This window comes from Rutidosis leptorrhynchoides, chromosome 1 (genome assembly GCF_046630445.1).
Source record: "Rutidosis leptorrhynchoides isolate AG116_Rl617_1_P2 chromosome 1, CSIRO_AGI_Rlap_v1, whole genome shotgun sequence".
Classification (NCBI taxonomy): Eukaryota; Viridiplantae; Streptophyta; class Magnoliopsida; order Asterales; family Asteraceae; genus Rutidosis; species Rutidosis leptorrhynchoides.
The window spans coordinates 542,817,498-542,834,956 of record NC_092333.1 but is presented as its reverse complement, the minus strand read 5'-3'; the positions used below and the strand labels follow the sequence as shown (position 1 = coordinate 542,834,956).

The window sequence follows — 17,459 nt, the reverse complement described above, 5'->3', positions numbered from 1 at the left end:
CATCTCATAAAATAGCGACAACTAGTTCGGTTCGGCCCGCGCGATGCAGCGGGGACTTTCGGGCTGCATATTCATATTTAACGTAGCGTTGTGTATTTACAGAGGGGAACACGGCCCATGTGTTAAGCGCCGTTTTAGATGTCGTTGTGTTAAGCGTTTTTTAAAAAATATCCGTTTCGAACGTAGTTAGTTTTGTTTTGTTCAAAAAAAATTTTCGAGTGTAATAGTGCTATCGAAATAATTTAAATCGCGGCGAGCAGAAAGTTACGGGCTGTCGTTGTGTTTAGCATTTTTTAAAAGTGTTCGTTTCGAACGTGGTTAGTTTCGTTTTGTTCATAAAATTATTTCGAGTCTGACGCTGCCGTCGAAAAAATTTAACTCGTGGCGAGCGGGAAGATACGGGTTGTCGTTGTGTTTAACGTTTTTTTAAAAATTGTCCGTTTCGCGTATAGTTAGTCCCGTTGGGTTCGTAAGATTTTTTGTAGTTGAACGGTGGTCTCGAACAAATTTAACTGTTGAACGGTGGTCTCGAAAAAATTTAACTCGCACCGAGCGAGAAGATAGGGCCCGTTATAAATTCGGGTGAAATTAGTTTCTTTTATTTTAATAAAATTATATATTTACACTTTTAACCCCTGAGAAAGTGTAAACTTGAGGGGTCGTTGTGTAAATATAGCCGAAGTTGAGGGACTGTTTGTAGTGTGGACGCAAACTCAAAACTACGATCCGATATAACTGAAACTACACTTATTCCCACCACATTTAGTATATAAGTTTTAACTCGCACCGAACGAGAAGATAGGGCCCGTTATAAATTTGGGTGAAATTAGTTTCTTTTATTTTAATAAAATTATATATTTACACTTTTAACCCCTGAGAAAGTGTAAACTTGAGGGGTCGTTGTGTAAATATAGCCGAAGTTGAGGGACCGTTTGTAATGTGAACGCAAACTCAAAACTACGATCCGATATAACTGAAACTACACTTATTCCCACCACATTTAGTATATAAGGGTTAAGGGTTAATTAATAGAGGTTTAATAAACTGGGCTGATTTAGGTCAGGTTCATTTTAGAAATTTTAGCCCATATAAAATGTCACAAAGCCCAATAGCAATATAAAATAGGTCCAAAAGTGGGTAGTCATGGTACAACAAAAATTGCACGCGGTACAGCTGACCATTAAATCTAAATGTAAATAACAGGTATCAATATATCATCAACAATGGCTTCTTGTTCATCATCATCTTCATCTTCACCATTTTCACTTAATTTCATTCTACCCACATCAACTCCCACTCACAAACACTCTTCTAACTTCAAATTATTTTGCAGTAACCAAATTATTCATCTTGAAACCCACCAAATTAACCCCAAAAAGAAAACTCAAAGAAAACCTAGACCTAGTTTTTCTGACCAAGTCCTTGAAAAGTGGTCACGTAAACCCACTTCATTAGGAGACAAATTCCCATGGCAACAACAACAGCAACAGCAGCAGCAAGACAGGAAAATTTCAATAGAAGAAGAAGAAAGGGTTTCAAACGAGTCACGTATCGGAAGCAACTCGGTTGGAAATTCAGTGAGTTTTGAGTCTATTGGAAGCGTAAAGCTTGCACCTTGGGTTCAAAAAAGTAAACCCGAGAAACAAAGTTCTGATTTTGAAAATGGAAATTCACAAAAAGATAGTGATAGAGGTAAAATTGATGATGGGTTAGTTTTGTCTGCGTCAAGAACCGGTTATAACTCGGTGGTGGAAAGATCAGTGAGATATGGTTCTACTAGAAGTGTGAATGTTGCTCCTTGGGTTAAGAAATTTCAACCCCAGAAAGGAAGTTTTGATTTTGAGAATGGTAATTCACAAAAAGATGGTAACAGAGGTAAAATTGATGATGGGTTAGTTTCGTATGAGTCAAGAACCGGCTGCAACTCTGTGGTGGATGACTCAGTGAGATTTGGTTCTACTAGAAGTGTAAATATGGCTCCTTGGGTTAAGAAAACTCAACCCCAGAAAGAAAGTTTTGATTTTGAAAATGGGAATTCACAAAAAGATGGTGATAGAGTTGAAATTGATGGTGGTTTAGGCATGTCAGAATCAAGAAACGGTAGTAACTCGTTACTGAGTGATGATGGAAGCACAACTATTGAAAGATTTTTTGTTGAAGATGATGAAAAGGTTTCAAATATTGGTCAAGAAAGTCATAGTAGTGAGAGGGTTCCTTGGGTAAGAGAAAAAGATTTGTTTCAGAGTAGTAGTAATACACCATTAGCAGATAAATTGATACCCGAATTCGAATTAAAGAGACTGAGGAACAAAGCAGGGAGAATGGTGGAAAGATTTAGAGTTGGTGCAGCTGGAGTTACCCAGGAATTGGTGGATGCAATTAATGAAAAATGGAAAACTGATGAGGTTGTGAAGTTAAAATTTAAAGGGCCGTCTACGCTCAACATGAAAAGGATCCATGAGAGTTTAGAGGTCAGTATGTTAGCTACATTTCATTTACAAATTTACTTTCAAAATTTATAAGCTATCCATTTAAGTTTTGTTAGCATAAATGAGGTAAAAATGTTCATGGTGAAATGCTACCTTTTTCCAACATAGATGTTATCCTTTGACGATTAAGGTCAAATTCTCTTATTATCTAAATTCAATCCTGTCTAGACTTTGTTATAATTAGGACCAACGATATGATACTCATAGTTTTTGTTACTACATTTCATGGTCTTTATTAAAAGCATTGAAACCTCAAAACATGCAACCAATATCGGGTTTTTAGAGTTCTTGTTTTTGGTTTTCTAACAGAGCAGAACGAGTGGCATAGTGATATGGAGATCCGGCAGTTCGGTTGTATTATTCAGAGGAATGGCTTACAAGCTTCCATGTGTACAATCATTTACTGAGAACAAAACAAAGGATACAGAAATTGAACCTACAATGAAATATGCTGCTCGATATGTTAAAGACCTTTCTGAAGAAGAGTTGTTAGATTTAAAAGAGCTCAATCTTGTTTTAGATGGATTAGGTCCACGGTTTAAAGATTGGTCAGGCCGTGAGCCACTGCCTATCGATGCAGATTTACTTCCTTCTTTGGTGGAAGGCTATAGACGTCCTTATAGACTTCTCCCATACGGGACAAAACCTGGTTTACGAGATAAAGAGATGACTTTTTTCCGTAGGACTGCAAGAACAATGCCTCCACATTTTGCACTCGGTATGTACTAAATTTATTCCATCTTATTGTGACATACTGACATATCAAAATTGGAGCTTTTTATGACACAACTAAATGACTAATTCACCCTCATGGATTCTTAGTCAATACTCGATTTTTGATGAATTTGTTATCGTAATATTGTAAAAAGACTAATTTACCCTCATGTAAATAATCCCATCTTTTTTGTGTTGGTTGTTAAAAGGAAGAAACAGAGATCTACAAGGTCTTGCGGTTGCAATGACAAAGTTATGGGAAAGAAGTGCGATTGCAAAGATAGCTATCAAACGAGGTGTGCATAACACTTGTAATGAAAGAATGGCGGAAGAGCTCAAGGTTACATACGTTAAATGCTTTTTGCGTTACATTCGGTTACTAAAATTACTAATATGCCCTTTGTTCATTTGTTCAATTCAGAGATTGACAGGAGGGACTTTAGTCTCTAGAAACAAGGATTTTATTGTCTTTTACAGGGGTAATGACTTTTTACCTTCTAATGTCACGAGAACATTGACCGAAGCTCAAGATTTAAGCATTAATCGCCAAGAGGATGAAGATAAAGCACGGGAAAAGGCTTCAACTTTCATTGATTTGACTACTAAAAACGCTGTTAAAGGCCCATTAGTTGCAGGGACACTAGCGGAAACCATGGCGGCAACCTCAAAATGGGGAATTCAGCCTAGCAGTGAGGAGATAGAGAAAATGAGAAGGGATTTAGCCGTCGCCCGACATACTTCTCTTGTCAGACTTCTTCAAAATAAGTTAGCCCTAGTAAGTTGCCAGACTCATAAGGGTATTTTAGTCATTTTACATTTCCTTCCATGAAATTACATATTTCTGGGTTTTACCACACGCGATGCCTGTATGGATTCGTCTTGACGTGCACATAACACACAGCTAATAATTCGATTTGGGGTTTCCTCCTGAGGGGTGGTAGGACTGTAAATAGTTCGTCAAGGGAAATGATCGGGTGGGTGGGTTCTGACATCGCGTTCGGACCCCGTCAGTGACTCTAACCGTAGTTCAAAAACAAAAAAATTGTTATGAGTGTTAATTATAGTGGTTTGGGTCTTGAAGATCTCCTAATCTCACTTCGCAAGGGTAGTTTAGTTATTTTCACTTATTGCAGGCAAACGGAAACATAATAAAGGCTGAAAAGGCATTAGGAAAAGTTCAGGAACACTTACGACCATCAGAACTTCCTACCGATTTGGAAACCTTAACCGACGAGGAAAGGTTTTCACTTCGTAAGATAGGGCTGAGTATGAAACCATTCTTGGAATTAGGTAAGTAACTACTTGTTTGCCTTCAAATTATTCAACATTGATTTTTGTGAAAAAGTTTAAACGAAGGATTTAATATTAATAATCGGCTTGTTTAGGGAGGCGAGGTGTTTTTGATGGTACAATTGAGAACATGCACTTACATTGGAAGTACCGGGAGTTAGTCAAGATAATGGTGGAGCGAAAGAGCTTTGCGCAAGTCAAACATGTTGCCATTTCTCTTGAGGCCGAAAGCGGTGGCGTTTTAGTGTCGGTTGACAAAACGACAAAAGGTTACGCTATTATCGTTTATCGCGGAAAGAATTATGAACGTCCGGACACAGTAAGACCAAAGAATCTTTTAACTAGAAGGAAAGCTTTAGCTCGTGCAATCGAACTACAAAGACGAGAGGTATATATATTTGTTATTATTAAAGCAGGCAATAATTAAGTTTGTGTGATGAGCTTTAATTAGATTTATTTTTGATATATACAGGCGTTAAAGCATCATATGTTGGAGTTATCGGAAAGAATTAGGATGCTGAAACAGGAACTTGTACGATTTTTGAAATTCCTCAACTTTATTTTTGATGTCGTGTAACGACGTTTTGGTTGATTAACTCTTTGAAATTTGGGTTTGCAGGAGGATATGAAGAGTGTTGATGAAATTGATGAAGAGACGTTGAGATCAAGGATGGAAGATGAAACAGATTCGGATTCTGATTCGGATGATCATGGTGGAATGGTAGAGGTAAACACGAAATCATTCATTTAATTCATGTTTTGGTTACTTTAAAAGTATGTGTGTCATGGATATGCATGATGTTGTTTTGGGTGTTGATGCAGGATGAAGAAGCTTATCTTGAAACATACAAAGATGATCAAAGGTGAAATGTTAATCAAGAAAGCTACTTGGATGGTTATATTATTTTATTATTAATAATATCAACAAAAACTTAACCGGTTTGATCCTTACTTTATCATTTCATTGATGTGTTGGTACAAATTTTGATCGTGTAACTTAAACTATGTAGTAATTCTTTGTTGTTATAACATTGTTGTAATGATCAAGTGTCACACTAAAATCTAAATGTGTCTCATAAGCCAGACCAATTTGAGGTTTAGATGACCATGTACTGCATTGCATTTCCTTCAAAACTTGAATATACAATAACATGATACACAATTCACATGTAACACATGAATATACAATGTGGTCATGAATCAAAACCACATTCAACGCATCGTCTCCTTTGCCGCAAAAGTTGTAACAAGTGGGACCCCCTTTAAAGCCTAAAAGACACATTTAATCACACTTAAACCAGGAACCTAAGGGAGGTACAAGTTACAATGGGAGTTCAAAGTACCGATTTCTACTTCACGCCTCGACAGCTGTCACTTCCTCATCGGCTGATTCAAGTGCAATGACGTCTTCAGTATCATTTGCTTCCAAGTCTTTTTCCTTTTTGGGTTCTTCTACTAGCTTTTCCCTGAGTTTAGTCTCTAAATCCTCACGTACCGTTAAATTTTCAGCCAAGTAACGTTTTATATTATCTTTTCCACAAAACTTCACATCGCCCATGCTGTAATATGCACCTCCGAGTTTCGTAACAAACTTGTGTTTCAGACCTAATTCTATTAGCTCCGACTCTCGACATATGCCCTTTCCAAACTCAAGCTCAAATTGTGCAGTTCTATAAGGTGGTGCAAGCTTGTTCTTCATAATCTTCACTAGAATTTGACTTCCTAGTGTCTGTAAGACAAAAAAACAAATTGTCAGTTAATCAGGGTTTGGACTATGTTTCATCTAACAGGTCAAATGGGTTAGAATACCTCTTCGCCTTTCTTAACAAGTCCTATTCTCCTAATATTTAGGCGAATTGATGCATAGAACTTCAAAGCATTTCCACCACATGTCACTTCAGAGGGCGCACCGAATCCAAAAGTAGCAAGTTTTGACCTTACCTGATTAAACAAGCAACCAAGCTTAATGATACCGCCTAAACAGCTTAAATAAATGAACAATTTGAGTTAATAATATGACTCTCATCATACAGCCAAGCTAGAACGACAACATAGGTAACTCATACAAAAAATTCAGGTTGAATGCATAAATTTAAATATAACTTTCAAATATAAGTGATCTGCATTACATACTTCTATGCATTATATAACCTAGATGCATTATATTTTAAATGTAGTGCATACACATTTAGTACCTGATTAATGAAAATCAAAATAGTTTGTGATGTAGATAAAGAATGACTCAATTTACGAAGTGCTTGGCTCATAAGTCTAGCTTGCATTGCCATATGTGCATCACCCATTTCGCCATCGAGTTCACTTTTAGGCACAAGGGCAGCAACCTGACATTACATTAAGGAACCGTCAACTGTTTATAAAAAACATTACAGATGCCACAACAGGTACTGCTATAACCTCATACTATGCTCCTAAAATTCATCATAGGAGACTTTACTTACACTGTCCACGACAACAACATCAACAGAACCGCTCCTGATAATAGTATCTACAAGACTCAAAGCTTGTTCACCACAATCAGGCTGCGACAAAAGCAAATCCCGAGTGTTTACGCCAATTGCTTTGGCTAATGATGGATCGAGAGCATGCTCGGCATCAACAAATACACAATACCCTACAGAATAACAGACACATATGCAACCTCTTAACAGGTACAAGCTATGACATCATATTATAATTTAATTTAATTAAAAAATTAAGAGATTAACCTCCTTGCTTCTGCGCTTCTGCAATTACATGCAGTGCAAGAGTTGTCTTTCCAGAAGCTTCTGGACCATATATCTCCACTACACGTCCCTGCATATGTAGATTGACGCTTTAAAGGCAACAGAGAAGAGATATTAAGCATCATATAATATAAATATAGTTAAGATGGCATAAATACCTTTGGAAATCCACCAACTCCGAGTGCGATATCTAACGAAAAAGATCCGGTAGATACTACTGGAACTTGTCTGGGAGATGCACATTGACCAAGAAACATGATAGACCCCTTTCCATGAGAAGTATTAATTTGATCAATTGCTTGTCTTAGGGCAATATCCTTTTTGGACAAATTTTCGTCACCTGAATCGCTTCCATCAGATTTTGATTTCTTCTTACCTAAAAGTTCAGAAAGTCTCGTATTTACTGATTACATCGATATGCTTCGGTGCCAATAAGCAGAAAAAAAAAGAAAAAAAAGAAGCACAATTTACCCCTCAACAAGACAAGTTTAATTAAACTATGTCACGCTTAGGGGTTGTATACTTTTTTCCTGTATTAAGTTTTGTTTTCATTTGACTTGTTTAGGGAGGGACGTCTGAGTCCGTGTCTCCTAGAAACAACAGACCAATTTTTAGATTAAGTGACAAATAAACAACAATTTTGCCTACTGAATTAAGAACTGTACAGTATAGAAACAAATCATTAAAGTAAACATGCCCTTAAAAAGGTATCACAAACTGAATGTGGTTAAGGCCAGCACAGAAGCATAAATATAAACTACTTTGATAATCAACACCTCAAGGTATTAACCAAAACCGATACGATACCGAAACAGAGATATTTTGTCCTAACTAATGAGTATCAAAACTAACAAAAAACACAAAATTGTAGTCCATCTAAGAATGAGTAGCACCTACCTTTTGTAGAAAAACTGCTTATCTGAGATGATGATGAAGATAATGATCCCAGTACACATCTTTTAGAATCCTGCACCGCAATAGCCATTTAAAACACAATTCAAACATTCATATATTCAAATACAAGTATGACGAAATATTTTCACCGTATTTATTATTTCCGTTTATTCACGAATCATAACAAACAAACAAAAATATATAAAAATACAGAAGAAAATGAACATAAAACAAGTCTACTGATAAAACGAACGAAGCGATTATATAACCTCGAAATTACACAAGGATCGTTTGAGAATCGATACGTTTCGAAGAAGTCTTGCCATTATCGTATATACCTTTTTTTTTCACACACGGAGATATGGTTTTTCTGTTGTTGTATTTTAATTTAGGGTTTAACCTAAAACCCTAACTACAGTAGTTTTTTATTTCCCTTGTTTGGAGAAGGAGATTAATTAACTTAGAGAAAAAAAGTAAAAAGAAATTATTTTCTTGTGTTTTGAGTTTCGATATTAGTGTATTTTTTTTAGACAAAATTACCAAATTCGTCCCTGTATTTGTCAGTTTTATTAGTTTTAGTCCCTTTTTTTACAATGCTGCATTTCTCATCCTTAAATGAGTAAAAACGTCTCAATATCGTCCCTCATTCTAATGTTTGTTAATTCTCCGTCAAGTACGTAACATGTGCACACCACGTGACCAAAATCAGACAGTCCAATGGATTAAAAAATATCTGCCCGTGCCCTTTTTCTTCAACTGTACACGTCCGTTTCTCGCTTGCCGCTGCCATATGCCCGTGAATGTTCATCACAATTTGTGTAAATTGAAATACACACTCAGTTATAGATTATTCCTTGATCCTCGTCTTGTAGATTTCGTGAAGAAACATAAGCATATCATATTCAAATTTAGGATTTAAATCAGTCACAGTAGCATCATCGTGACCTTCATATAGACTTGAAATCCAAAAATCACAAACTAGATGTTTTCAAGTCACGATCTCAACATGAAAAGTGTTGCAAATTAAATTCTAAAACTTCGACAATCATCTTCAGGACCTATAATTGCGTATAGTTCATCAACTGAATCGTTGACCAAAGTACCTCGAAAATTTGACTTGAAGATTTGAAGAGCTATAGCAGTTGTCCATCCGATTTGAAGATACACGCAGATTCTCGAGATGATAAGGAACCTAAATCATCAAGCAATTTGAAGATTTTCAGTTCGAAATTATTTGTCAAGCTCACGCTGCTACTGTAGCAAATTTCGTTTTACAAAACCTCTAATTCCGGCTATAATGCAACTTGTAAACACTTTATGATAGCTGATGAAGGTTAACCTAATGTGTATGAAGCTGTGTGATCAATAAATTTGAAGTTATAATTTCAAATCCTCGAAGAACAGTTGCGCCGGTTATATAAGAACATCAAACTCGATTTTGCAATCCAGTTGTTGTTAGGTGATGATGTCTTCATAAAAAAGGTTGTAAATCCTTTAACAAGTGCTCGTTGATTGAATTCATAGACTGAAACAACCTGCAACTTATGAATTTTAGGATTAGAAATGTAGTTGACTTTTTGTTCATGAACTTTGACTCGAAGATTCATGATCAATCTGAAGAATTGGAGGCTGAAAATTTGCATATAACTGCACGAGATGATGATAAACAATTCTACACTTTTACATTTTTCTGAATGTTTCTGAATGTTTCTGAGTTGAACCGAACCGGATGGACTAATCTATCCAATGTAAAGCACTAATTGTGTAATTCACGGAGGAGATGGTCACATGGTGTGCACATGTTGTGTACTTGACGGCGAGTTAACAAACGTTAGAAGGAGGGACGATATTGAGACGTTTTTATCCATTTAAGAATGAGAAATGCAGTTTTGTAAAAACAGGGACTAAAACAAATAAAACTGACAAACACAGGGACGAATTTGGTAATTTTGCCTTTTTTTATTTCGAATATTTGTGTTACGTTAGTTATTATTATTTTTTTTTTTTTTTTTGCAAGGATTTTATTTTTTAACAACAATATAGAATTACTCAAAAGGACTTAACTAGCCACGTGTTCATCTTTTACAGTTGCATAACCCGTTCGGAACTACTGCCCGGAGAAAATCCGGTCCAATCTAAGGGCATAGGCGGTAAAAATCCTCTTCCCCTGCCCTCACAACGATATGTGCGAAATGCAACTTTGGGTGTAATTCAAGGGTAAAGGGACAACCTTGTGTGTAATATTGCACCTCATGGGAGTCGAACTCATGATTTCTCGTTAAAAGAGACAGACCACTACTACATGAACTACAATACAAGGTTGGTAAGAATTTTATTATAGACAAAAGGAACGAAAAACAATTAGCAAGAGCAGATATAACGATACAAAAAAAAACACACATTCGAAATCAAAGACGATCTAAGCAACCACACGATAAATCTAAACAAATCATGACCAAAAGACAAAACTACCCCGACAAACCATCACAATTGTACCAAAAACTTACAACCGTAGAGCTAGTCCCGTGAATGATTCCAAATTGTCCAACAACCTCATAATTTGAAACCCAAAACAAAATCTACAATGAGCTCGAGTTCGAGTCAGAGAATGAGCATGAGCAACCATCACGATCTTCCACATTTGAGTTCTTCAACAAATTATCAATGATAATCCTTTCATACCAAGTATTTTTATCACAACATTTTTTACGCTTCAATTGTTTTCTTTTTATAACGAAATTAATCTAATAATGTTTGATTAATGGCCTAAATATAATGTTTGATTAATGGCCTAAATATTCGTTTCTTACATCGAAAACGAACCACCGAGTTAGGCCCATCCGGAAAAACACCATTTATAACCATTGGCCCATTAGGATTATCGTAAATACATAGTGGGCCCTGAAAATCCATCAATTTATCTGGATTTGTTGCCCTTCCATTCCTCGGTAGATGAAGCACCTCATATCTTCTGAGATTCCTCGTAAATACAATCTTCAGCATCGGTGACTGCCGCCCACATTTACCTCGAAATTTGACAACCTTTTTTGAATATGCTGCAACAAGACTCATGAGCTTCTTCTTCCTTCATCTCATTGGCAGTATCAGATGCCAAAGCATCATCTTTAAACCCAGAGTTTCTGACATACTGCAAATCGATCAATCCACCCTTAAAGTTACTATTTTCACCGAAATATGCCCCGAATCCAAATATACCATCCGTGAGGTCAGGATGTGTACCATCTTTGTTAGACTTGGGATCGAGATTGTTGCACTCGCATGCCTTCGATGAATCACTTAATTTTAACTTCCAATAAGCTTCAACCCTTGGACCAAGATTAATAGCATGTGTTTCCATTGATGATACTTAAAATCCCTATTGGAATTACCATCCTTGGTATGTCTTTGCCATCACCAACTCTTATATAAATGGAAGTGGAATTAACAAGGTTGACATTTGATTTGTTGATTTCTCGATTCTCAACCGGAGAATGTATCGCCGAATTAGACAACTTCCCAAATATCCGTGAAACTACATCAACAAGTGATCTTCCACCCCATGTTGCACCCTAGAAGAATCGGGTGTTAAATTTGTGCCCGAGATATTAACATTCTTATTATCTATTCAAGAGCTCTCATTCGTGTTGAAATCAATTTTACATATATATGTCAAATCCTTGTATTATTAACTATGGCTGGTACCATTTTGATGTGTTTCTATTCTTTCGAACAAAAGAATTTTGATGCCACTTCAATCTTTTTCTTTTGCTTTGCTTTATATGCACGAATCAATCTACCATATATTATGATAGAGTTTAAAACTTGAAGAAAGTTATCGACATCGATAATCTTTCAAACCTCACAAATCCGAATCGTTTACCACTCGACAATCGTTTCCTAGCTAGGTACACGCCTCGAACTAAACCATATTGAGCGAATGTAACGACCCGGATTTTTTCCGCTAATATATAAGATTAATATTTACATAATTAAATGTTTCCAACATGTTAAGCAATCCAACTTGTTAAGACTTGTCTATTTGAAATGAATTTTATACAAATGTTTGGCCACCCAGTTTGTCTGACGATTCACGAACGTCATAACTCGAAATAATTATATAATGATGTATATATATATATATATATATATATATATATATATATATATATATATATATATATATATATATACTTATGATTTGATAAAATGATATTTAAGTATCTCATTACATATAATAACAATTGGTTATATACATAAAATGAGATTACTAACTTAAAGGCTTCAAGACTATATACATATATATATAACGATTAACGTTGTAGTAACTTCTAAATTAAAATGTATGTATATGTATTGTATTAATATGTATTAATACACTTTTGAAGGACTTAAACATATATACTAACATACTTATACTCAACAAAGATAGCTATACTCATTTTTTCTCATTCAATTTTATCAAGAATTCTACTCGTATTCATTCGGTATTTATACCCGTATCATACCCAGCTTCTATACGTATTTACTATTGGTATATACACATCAAATCAACATCCTAATCAACCAAATATCTGCCCTAGATATGAGGTAAACTCAAATTGGAAGTTAGCTTGACTAATTACACAAAATTACAACATGAAAATTAGTTCTTGTCCCCCTTGTTTCACGTCACATACACACACATATATACACTTGTTTCATTTTCATTTTTCCTTAGATTCCTAACTCTAAAACACACTCTTTCAAGGATTAAAAAACCCTTAAACACTTCAGCAAATATTCATCAAGAACTAGCTTCAAAAACAACCTATAATCATCATAAGAAAGCTTAATCAAGAACATATCAAGATAACCTTCCAAGTGTATAAGTTTACTTCCAACCTTTCAATTCAACTCCATCACTCTTTAGGATCAAGAATTATACTTCCTTTCCAGTAGCTTTTCATCTTTTAATCAAGGTAAGAATCATATATAAGCTTTGGTTCAATTTATATACTTATAACTATCTTAATTCAAGATAGAATTCTTATTCGAACTTTTGTTCATTCCATGTTTATACTTCAAGAATTCCAAGCCATCAAGGATATCTTTGAACTCAAGATATTCTCCTTATTACTCCAGCAACTTTGTTAAATTAATTTGAGGTAGTCACCTTATTCATAATCTTATTCGATTCATATTCATATAGCTATCTTATTATGAGTTTATAACGTACAACAACTAGAACATAGTTTAGTTGATTCTAAACTTGTTCGCAAACAAACTTAATCCTTCTAACTTGACTTTTAAAATACTTCAACACATGTATTATGACAGTATGTCAAGCTAACATAAGGATATAAAACTTGTAAACACGAAGAACACCTTAAAATCGAATATACGCCGTCTTAGTCGAACGGGGGCTGTTTTGGGTTTAATTTTAAAAACCTATCTTAAACTTTGAATTAAAAGATTTCCTTTGGTGAAAAATCTTATTTTATATGGATACGAAACATATCCTAAATCCATGGTTAAACTCTAAGTGGAAGTATGTTTTCAAAGGGGTCATCAAGATGTCGTTCTTACGACGGATATGACTATCTTCTCTTATTTGACACCTAAGCTATATTTTTGACTATAAACATATACTTTTTCTGTTTAGATTAATAAATAATGGTTCGATACAAAACCATGGCAAGTCGAATCACTCAAAACGGATTTGTAGCGAAGAAATTATGGGTAAAACAAAATTGGATATTTTTGTTTGTTTTTAGCTATGGTTTTGATTAATAAAAATGGATGCTAACCTTATCCTAGATAACTTACCTTGTATCCTACATGTATTTATACATGTCTTGTTCCCGAACTTATGGAAATACAAATTATAATAGTCGTGATTAAGTTCTACGACAATATATTATAGTCTTAATAAAGATCGTAAGGCACCATATATATATGACTTAATCACCGTGGATCCGTATACAAAGTTTTGACATATCATTTTGACTTCTTCTATATATATTATTGGAACGAACTATAAGACACCATTGGCAGTAATCTCGAGTTAGCTGTGGGTCGAAGTGGATTCCAACATAATATATATATACTTTGAGTTGTGATCGAGCCTGAGACATGTATACAATGGGTCGCGGATTGCTTCAGACAATATACATATTATGTGTCTTATTATATTAAGACAATATATTATAGTGTTAGTAAATTCTAACACAATATACACATTTATATTTATATATATATTTATACTGTTGGACTATCGGACTATTGGACTACGAACATTGGACTACTAACAATGGACAATTAAAATTATCACAAGTATCATAAGTATGGAATATTAATTACATATGTATATATATATATATATATATATATATATATATATATATATATATATATATATATATATATATATATATCTTGACACAAGAATATTATTATTAGGTTCGTGAATTTGTCAAAGGCCAAGTCTTATTACCATCTATTTGGAAATCATCACAAGTGAGTTATAGTCCCATTTTTACTATCTAAATTATTTTGGGATGAGAATACATGTAAATTTATAAATGTTTTACAAAATAAGAACAAGTTCATGAAACTACATTCTACGGTTATTTTGTTATACCGGATATCTGTACTTATTATTATTATGCTTGGTAACCTAAGAATTAGTGAAAAACACTAATTGACGTGAACACTAAAGGTAGATCTACGGGCACCAACACCCCCCATTTTCGAATAGTGGAAATGCTTTAGTAATTCGAAGGGTTCTTGTCATACATTTGAATAGTGGAATGTATGATGCCAGATATCTTAAGTGCTCATGTTAAGGTCGGTTACCAGGCGACTCATCGTATGAATGATTTTTGCAGTTGTAATGATCCTGCGCATTTAATTAAATGAAATCTTGTGGCTTATTAAATATTATGATTAGTATATAGAAATTAAATCTATGACTCACCAACATTTTTGTTGATGTTTTAAGCATGTTTATTCTCAGGTGAATATTAAAAACGCTTCTGCTGTCGTATGCCAACCCAAGGTCAAGATTTGGAGTTGGCATAATTGTTTATATTGTTTAAACTTGCATTCGGAGTGTTTGTTGTAATATATTTGATCATATTGTAATGGGTTGTGTAAAAACTTATTTATTTGAGGAGATTGTCTTTGATAGACAATCTAAATTATGTCATTAAGACCTTTATTTAATAATAAAGGTTATGGTTGTTTTTAAAACGAATGCAAGATTTGAAAAACGTCTCATATAGAGGTCAAAACCTCGCAAAGAAAGCAATTAATATGAAACGTTTATAATTAATATGAACGGGGCATTTCAGTTGGTATCTGAGCGTTGGTCTTAGAGAACCAGAAAATTTTTCATTAGTGTGTCTAACGGATTTTTTTTATGCATTAGTGATTCTGGACTTCGACCGTATTTGTTTTAAAAATGATTGCTTAACATAATTATTGGAAACATACGATTATTAATATGTAAATATTATAAGATATATTATTTCCTTAATGTGCGTGCTATTATGTGATAGATGACTTCATCCGATCATATAAGCATCTCTAGTGATTCAGATTTCATTTACTTATCAAGTGATTCGGAGACTGAGTCAAAGCATACGACTTATGAACCAACGAAAAAGTTAACTTTTGGTACTACCATTAAAGAGAAAAATTATTGGGAAAATTGGGAAGATTCACAATTTCCAGAAGAGGATCCGGAAGAAGATCCAGAAGGAGGAACCCGAAGAAGAGGATCCTAAAGAAGTTGTGGAAATTACCGAACCACAACGTGATTTGGGAAAATCTTTGGCTGTTATACCCGATCTCAAACCCGATGAATCTATTATGACCTAAAATGTTTGTGATCATCCACCTGAACCATCTAAGAAACTAGTTTATAAAATGACTGCTCGTATAACGACTGGTGGTTTTGCTCCCAAACAATTAGCCAAAAGAACTAATTGGGAGGAATTAGAAAAAAAACTATCCAAACGAAAATCCAAACGTTTGGCCGAGAAAGAAACAACGTCAACATCTAAGAAATCTCTCCGTTCTTGAACCATCGGCAGCTATCCTGTATTCCATGCATTGTGAAATATGTAGTATATTGTATGTTTAAGTTTGTATGATAGTTTGCGATGTAATTTTCCTTATGATTTTATAATAATAAGAATAAGCATGGAAGATTTATTATTATTATTATTATTATTATTACAACTTATTATTACGTAGTAACGTAATAACTTACCATAGTTTTTCATATTAGAATTTTAGTAGTTAATTTGTGTGTTAGCTGCCAAGTATGAACATTATTACAGTTATAAAATGCTAATATGAAGAAAAGGCTTTTATAATAATAAGTTCATATTAAGCTATAAAATACTTTTTGGCTACTTCTAAAAATTCTATGTGATTAACTCATTCGGCTATTTTTGAAGGAAATGGCTCCTCCTGTTACTAGACAACAACAATTGAACACAGAAGAACTTCAAGCTTTCGCTGCAAATATGGCTGCAGTGGTGAATGCAATGAACAACAATAACCAATCGGGTTCCAGCAGTGGAGGAAACAATGGCAACCGGGTAGGATGTTCCTACAAAGCTTTTATGGCCTGCAAACCCAATGAGTTTGAAGGAACCGAAGGACCCGTTGGACTAAAGTGATGGACAGGGAAAGTTGAAGCCGTGTTCGCAATCAGCAACTGCGCAGAAGAGGATAAAGTTAAGTATGCCACACATACTTTCAGGGGTACTGCTTTGACATGGTGGAATACCTACATGGATTACGTAGGACAGAATACCGCCTACGCACTTCCATGGTCCGCTTTCAAGCACATGATGAAGAAAGAGTACCGTCCCAGAACCGAAATCAACAAACTCAACGCAGAGCTTAAAGCGCAGACAACCCAAGGGTTAGATGCCACTACCTACGAGCGACGTTTTAATGAACCGGCTTTAATGTGTCCTGGAGCATTTGAGGACGAAGAAGCAAAAATTGAAGCATTCATAAAAGGGTTGCCGGAACGAATCCAAGAGCATGTAGGTGCTAACGACCCTGCAACAATGCAGAAAGCAAGCCGTATAGCCCACAAATTGATAGGCCAAATTACAGGAAGGATAAAGAAAGAGGCGGCCGAGGAGGCCATAATGAAACAGAGAAAGAGAAAATGGGAGGAAAGCGGTGACCAGGGTCACCAGTACAATAACAACAATCAAAACAACAACTACAACAACAATTGCAACCATCCCAACAACAACAATAATCGCAACAACAACCGCAACAATAACCGCAATAACCATCCCAATAATAATTACAACAACAA

General features: G+C 34.9%; 2 protein-coding genes across 2 annotated transcripts; one reads left to right on the top strand and one right to left on the bottom strand.

Moving 5' to 3' along the window:
* Nucleotides 1–1,149: 1,149 nt before the first annotated feature.
* Nucleotides 1,150–5,583, top strand: LOC139886667 (CRM-domain containing factor CFM3, chloroplastic/mitochondrial-like). The gene is made up of 9 exons (XM_071870607.1): nucleotides 1,150–2,471; nucleotides 2,799–3,207; nucleotides 3,413–3,543; nucleotides 3,625–3,978; nucleotides 4,337–4,493; nucleotides 4,589–4,881; nucleotides 4,966–5,025; nucleotides 5,113–5,220; nucleotides 5,316–5,583. Exons 1-9 carry the CDS (start codon nucleotides 1,224–1,226, stop codon nucleotides 5,358–5,360), a joined length of 2,805 nt encoding a protein of 934 aa, XP_071726708.1. The 5' UTR covers nucleotides 1,150–1,223; the 3' UTR covers nucleotides 5,361–5,583.
* Nucleotides 5,584–5,588: 5 nt separating this feature from the next.
* On the bottom strand, nucleotides 5,589–8,474 carry LOC139886668 (DNA repair protein recA homolog 3, mitochondrial-like). The gene is made up of 8 exons (XM_071870608.1): nucleotides 8,401–8,474; nucleotides 8,135–8,204; nucleotides 7,396–7,613; nucleotides 7,220–7,307; nucleotides 6,953–7,125; nucleotides 6,689–6,835; nucleotides 6,303–6,434; nucleotides 5,589–6,222 (listed from the first exon to the last, which is right to left on the bottom strand). Exons 1-8 carry the CDS (start codon nucleotides 8,455–8,457, stop codon nucleotides 5,848–5,850), a joined length of 1,260 nt encoding a protein of 419 aa, XP_071726709.1. The 5' UTR covers nucleotides 8,458–8,474; the 3' UTR covers nucleotides 5,589–5,847.
* Nucleotides 8,475–17,459: the final 8,985 nt, after the last annotated feature.

Coding starts and splice junctions, on each gene's coding strand:
- LOC139886667 (XM_071870607.1), top strand. CDS start 1,224: ATGGCTTCTTGTTCATCATCATCTTCATCTTCACCATTTTCACTTAAT. Junction 2,472..2,798: donor GGATCCATGAGAGTTTAGAG/GTCAGTATGTTA, acceptor GTTTTCTAACAG/AGCAGAACGAGTGGCATAGT. Junction 3,544..3,624: donor GAATGGCGGAAGAGCTCAAG/GTTACATACGTT, acceptor TGTTCAATTCAG/AGATTGACAGGAGGGACTTT.
- LOC139886668 (XM_071870608.1), bottom strand. CDS start 8,457: ATGGCAAGACTTCTTCGAAACGTATCGATTCTCAAACGATCCTTGTGT. Junction 8,205..8,400: donor GATCCTTGTGTAATTTCGAG/GTTATATAATCG, acceptor ATTGCGGTGCAG/GATTCTAAAAGATGTGTACT. Junction 7,614..8,134: donor AAGCAGTTTTTCTACAAAAG/GTAGGTGCTACT, acceptor CTGAACTTTTAG/GTAAGAAGAAATCAAAATCT.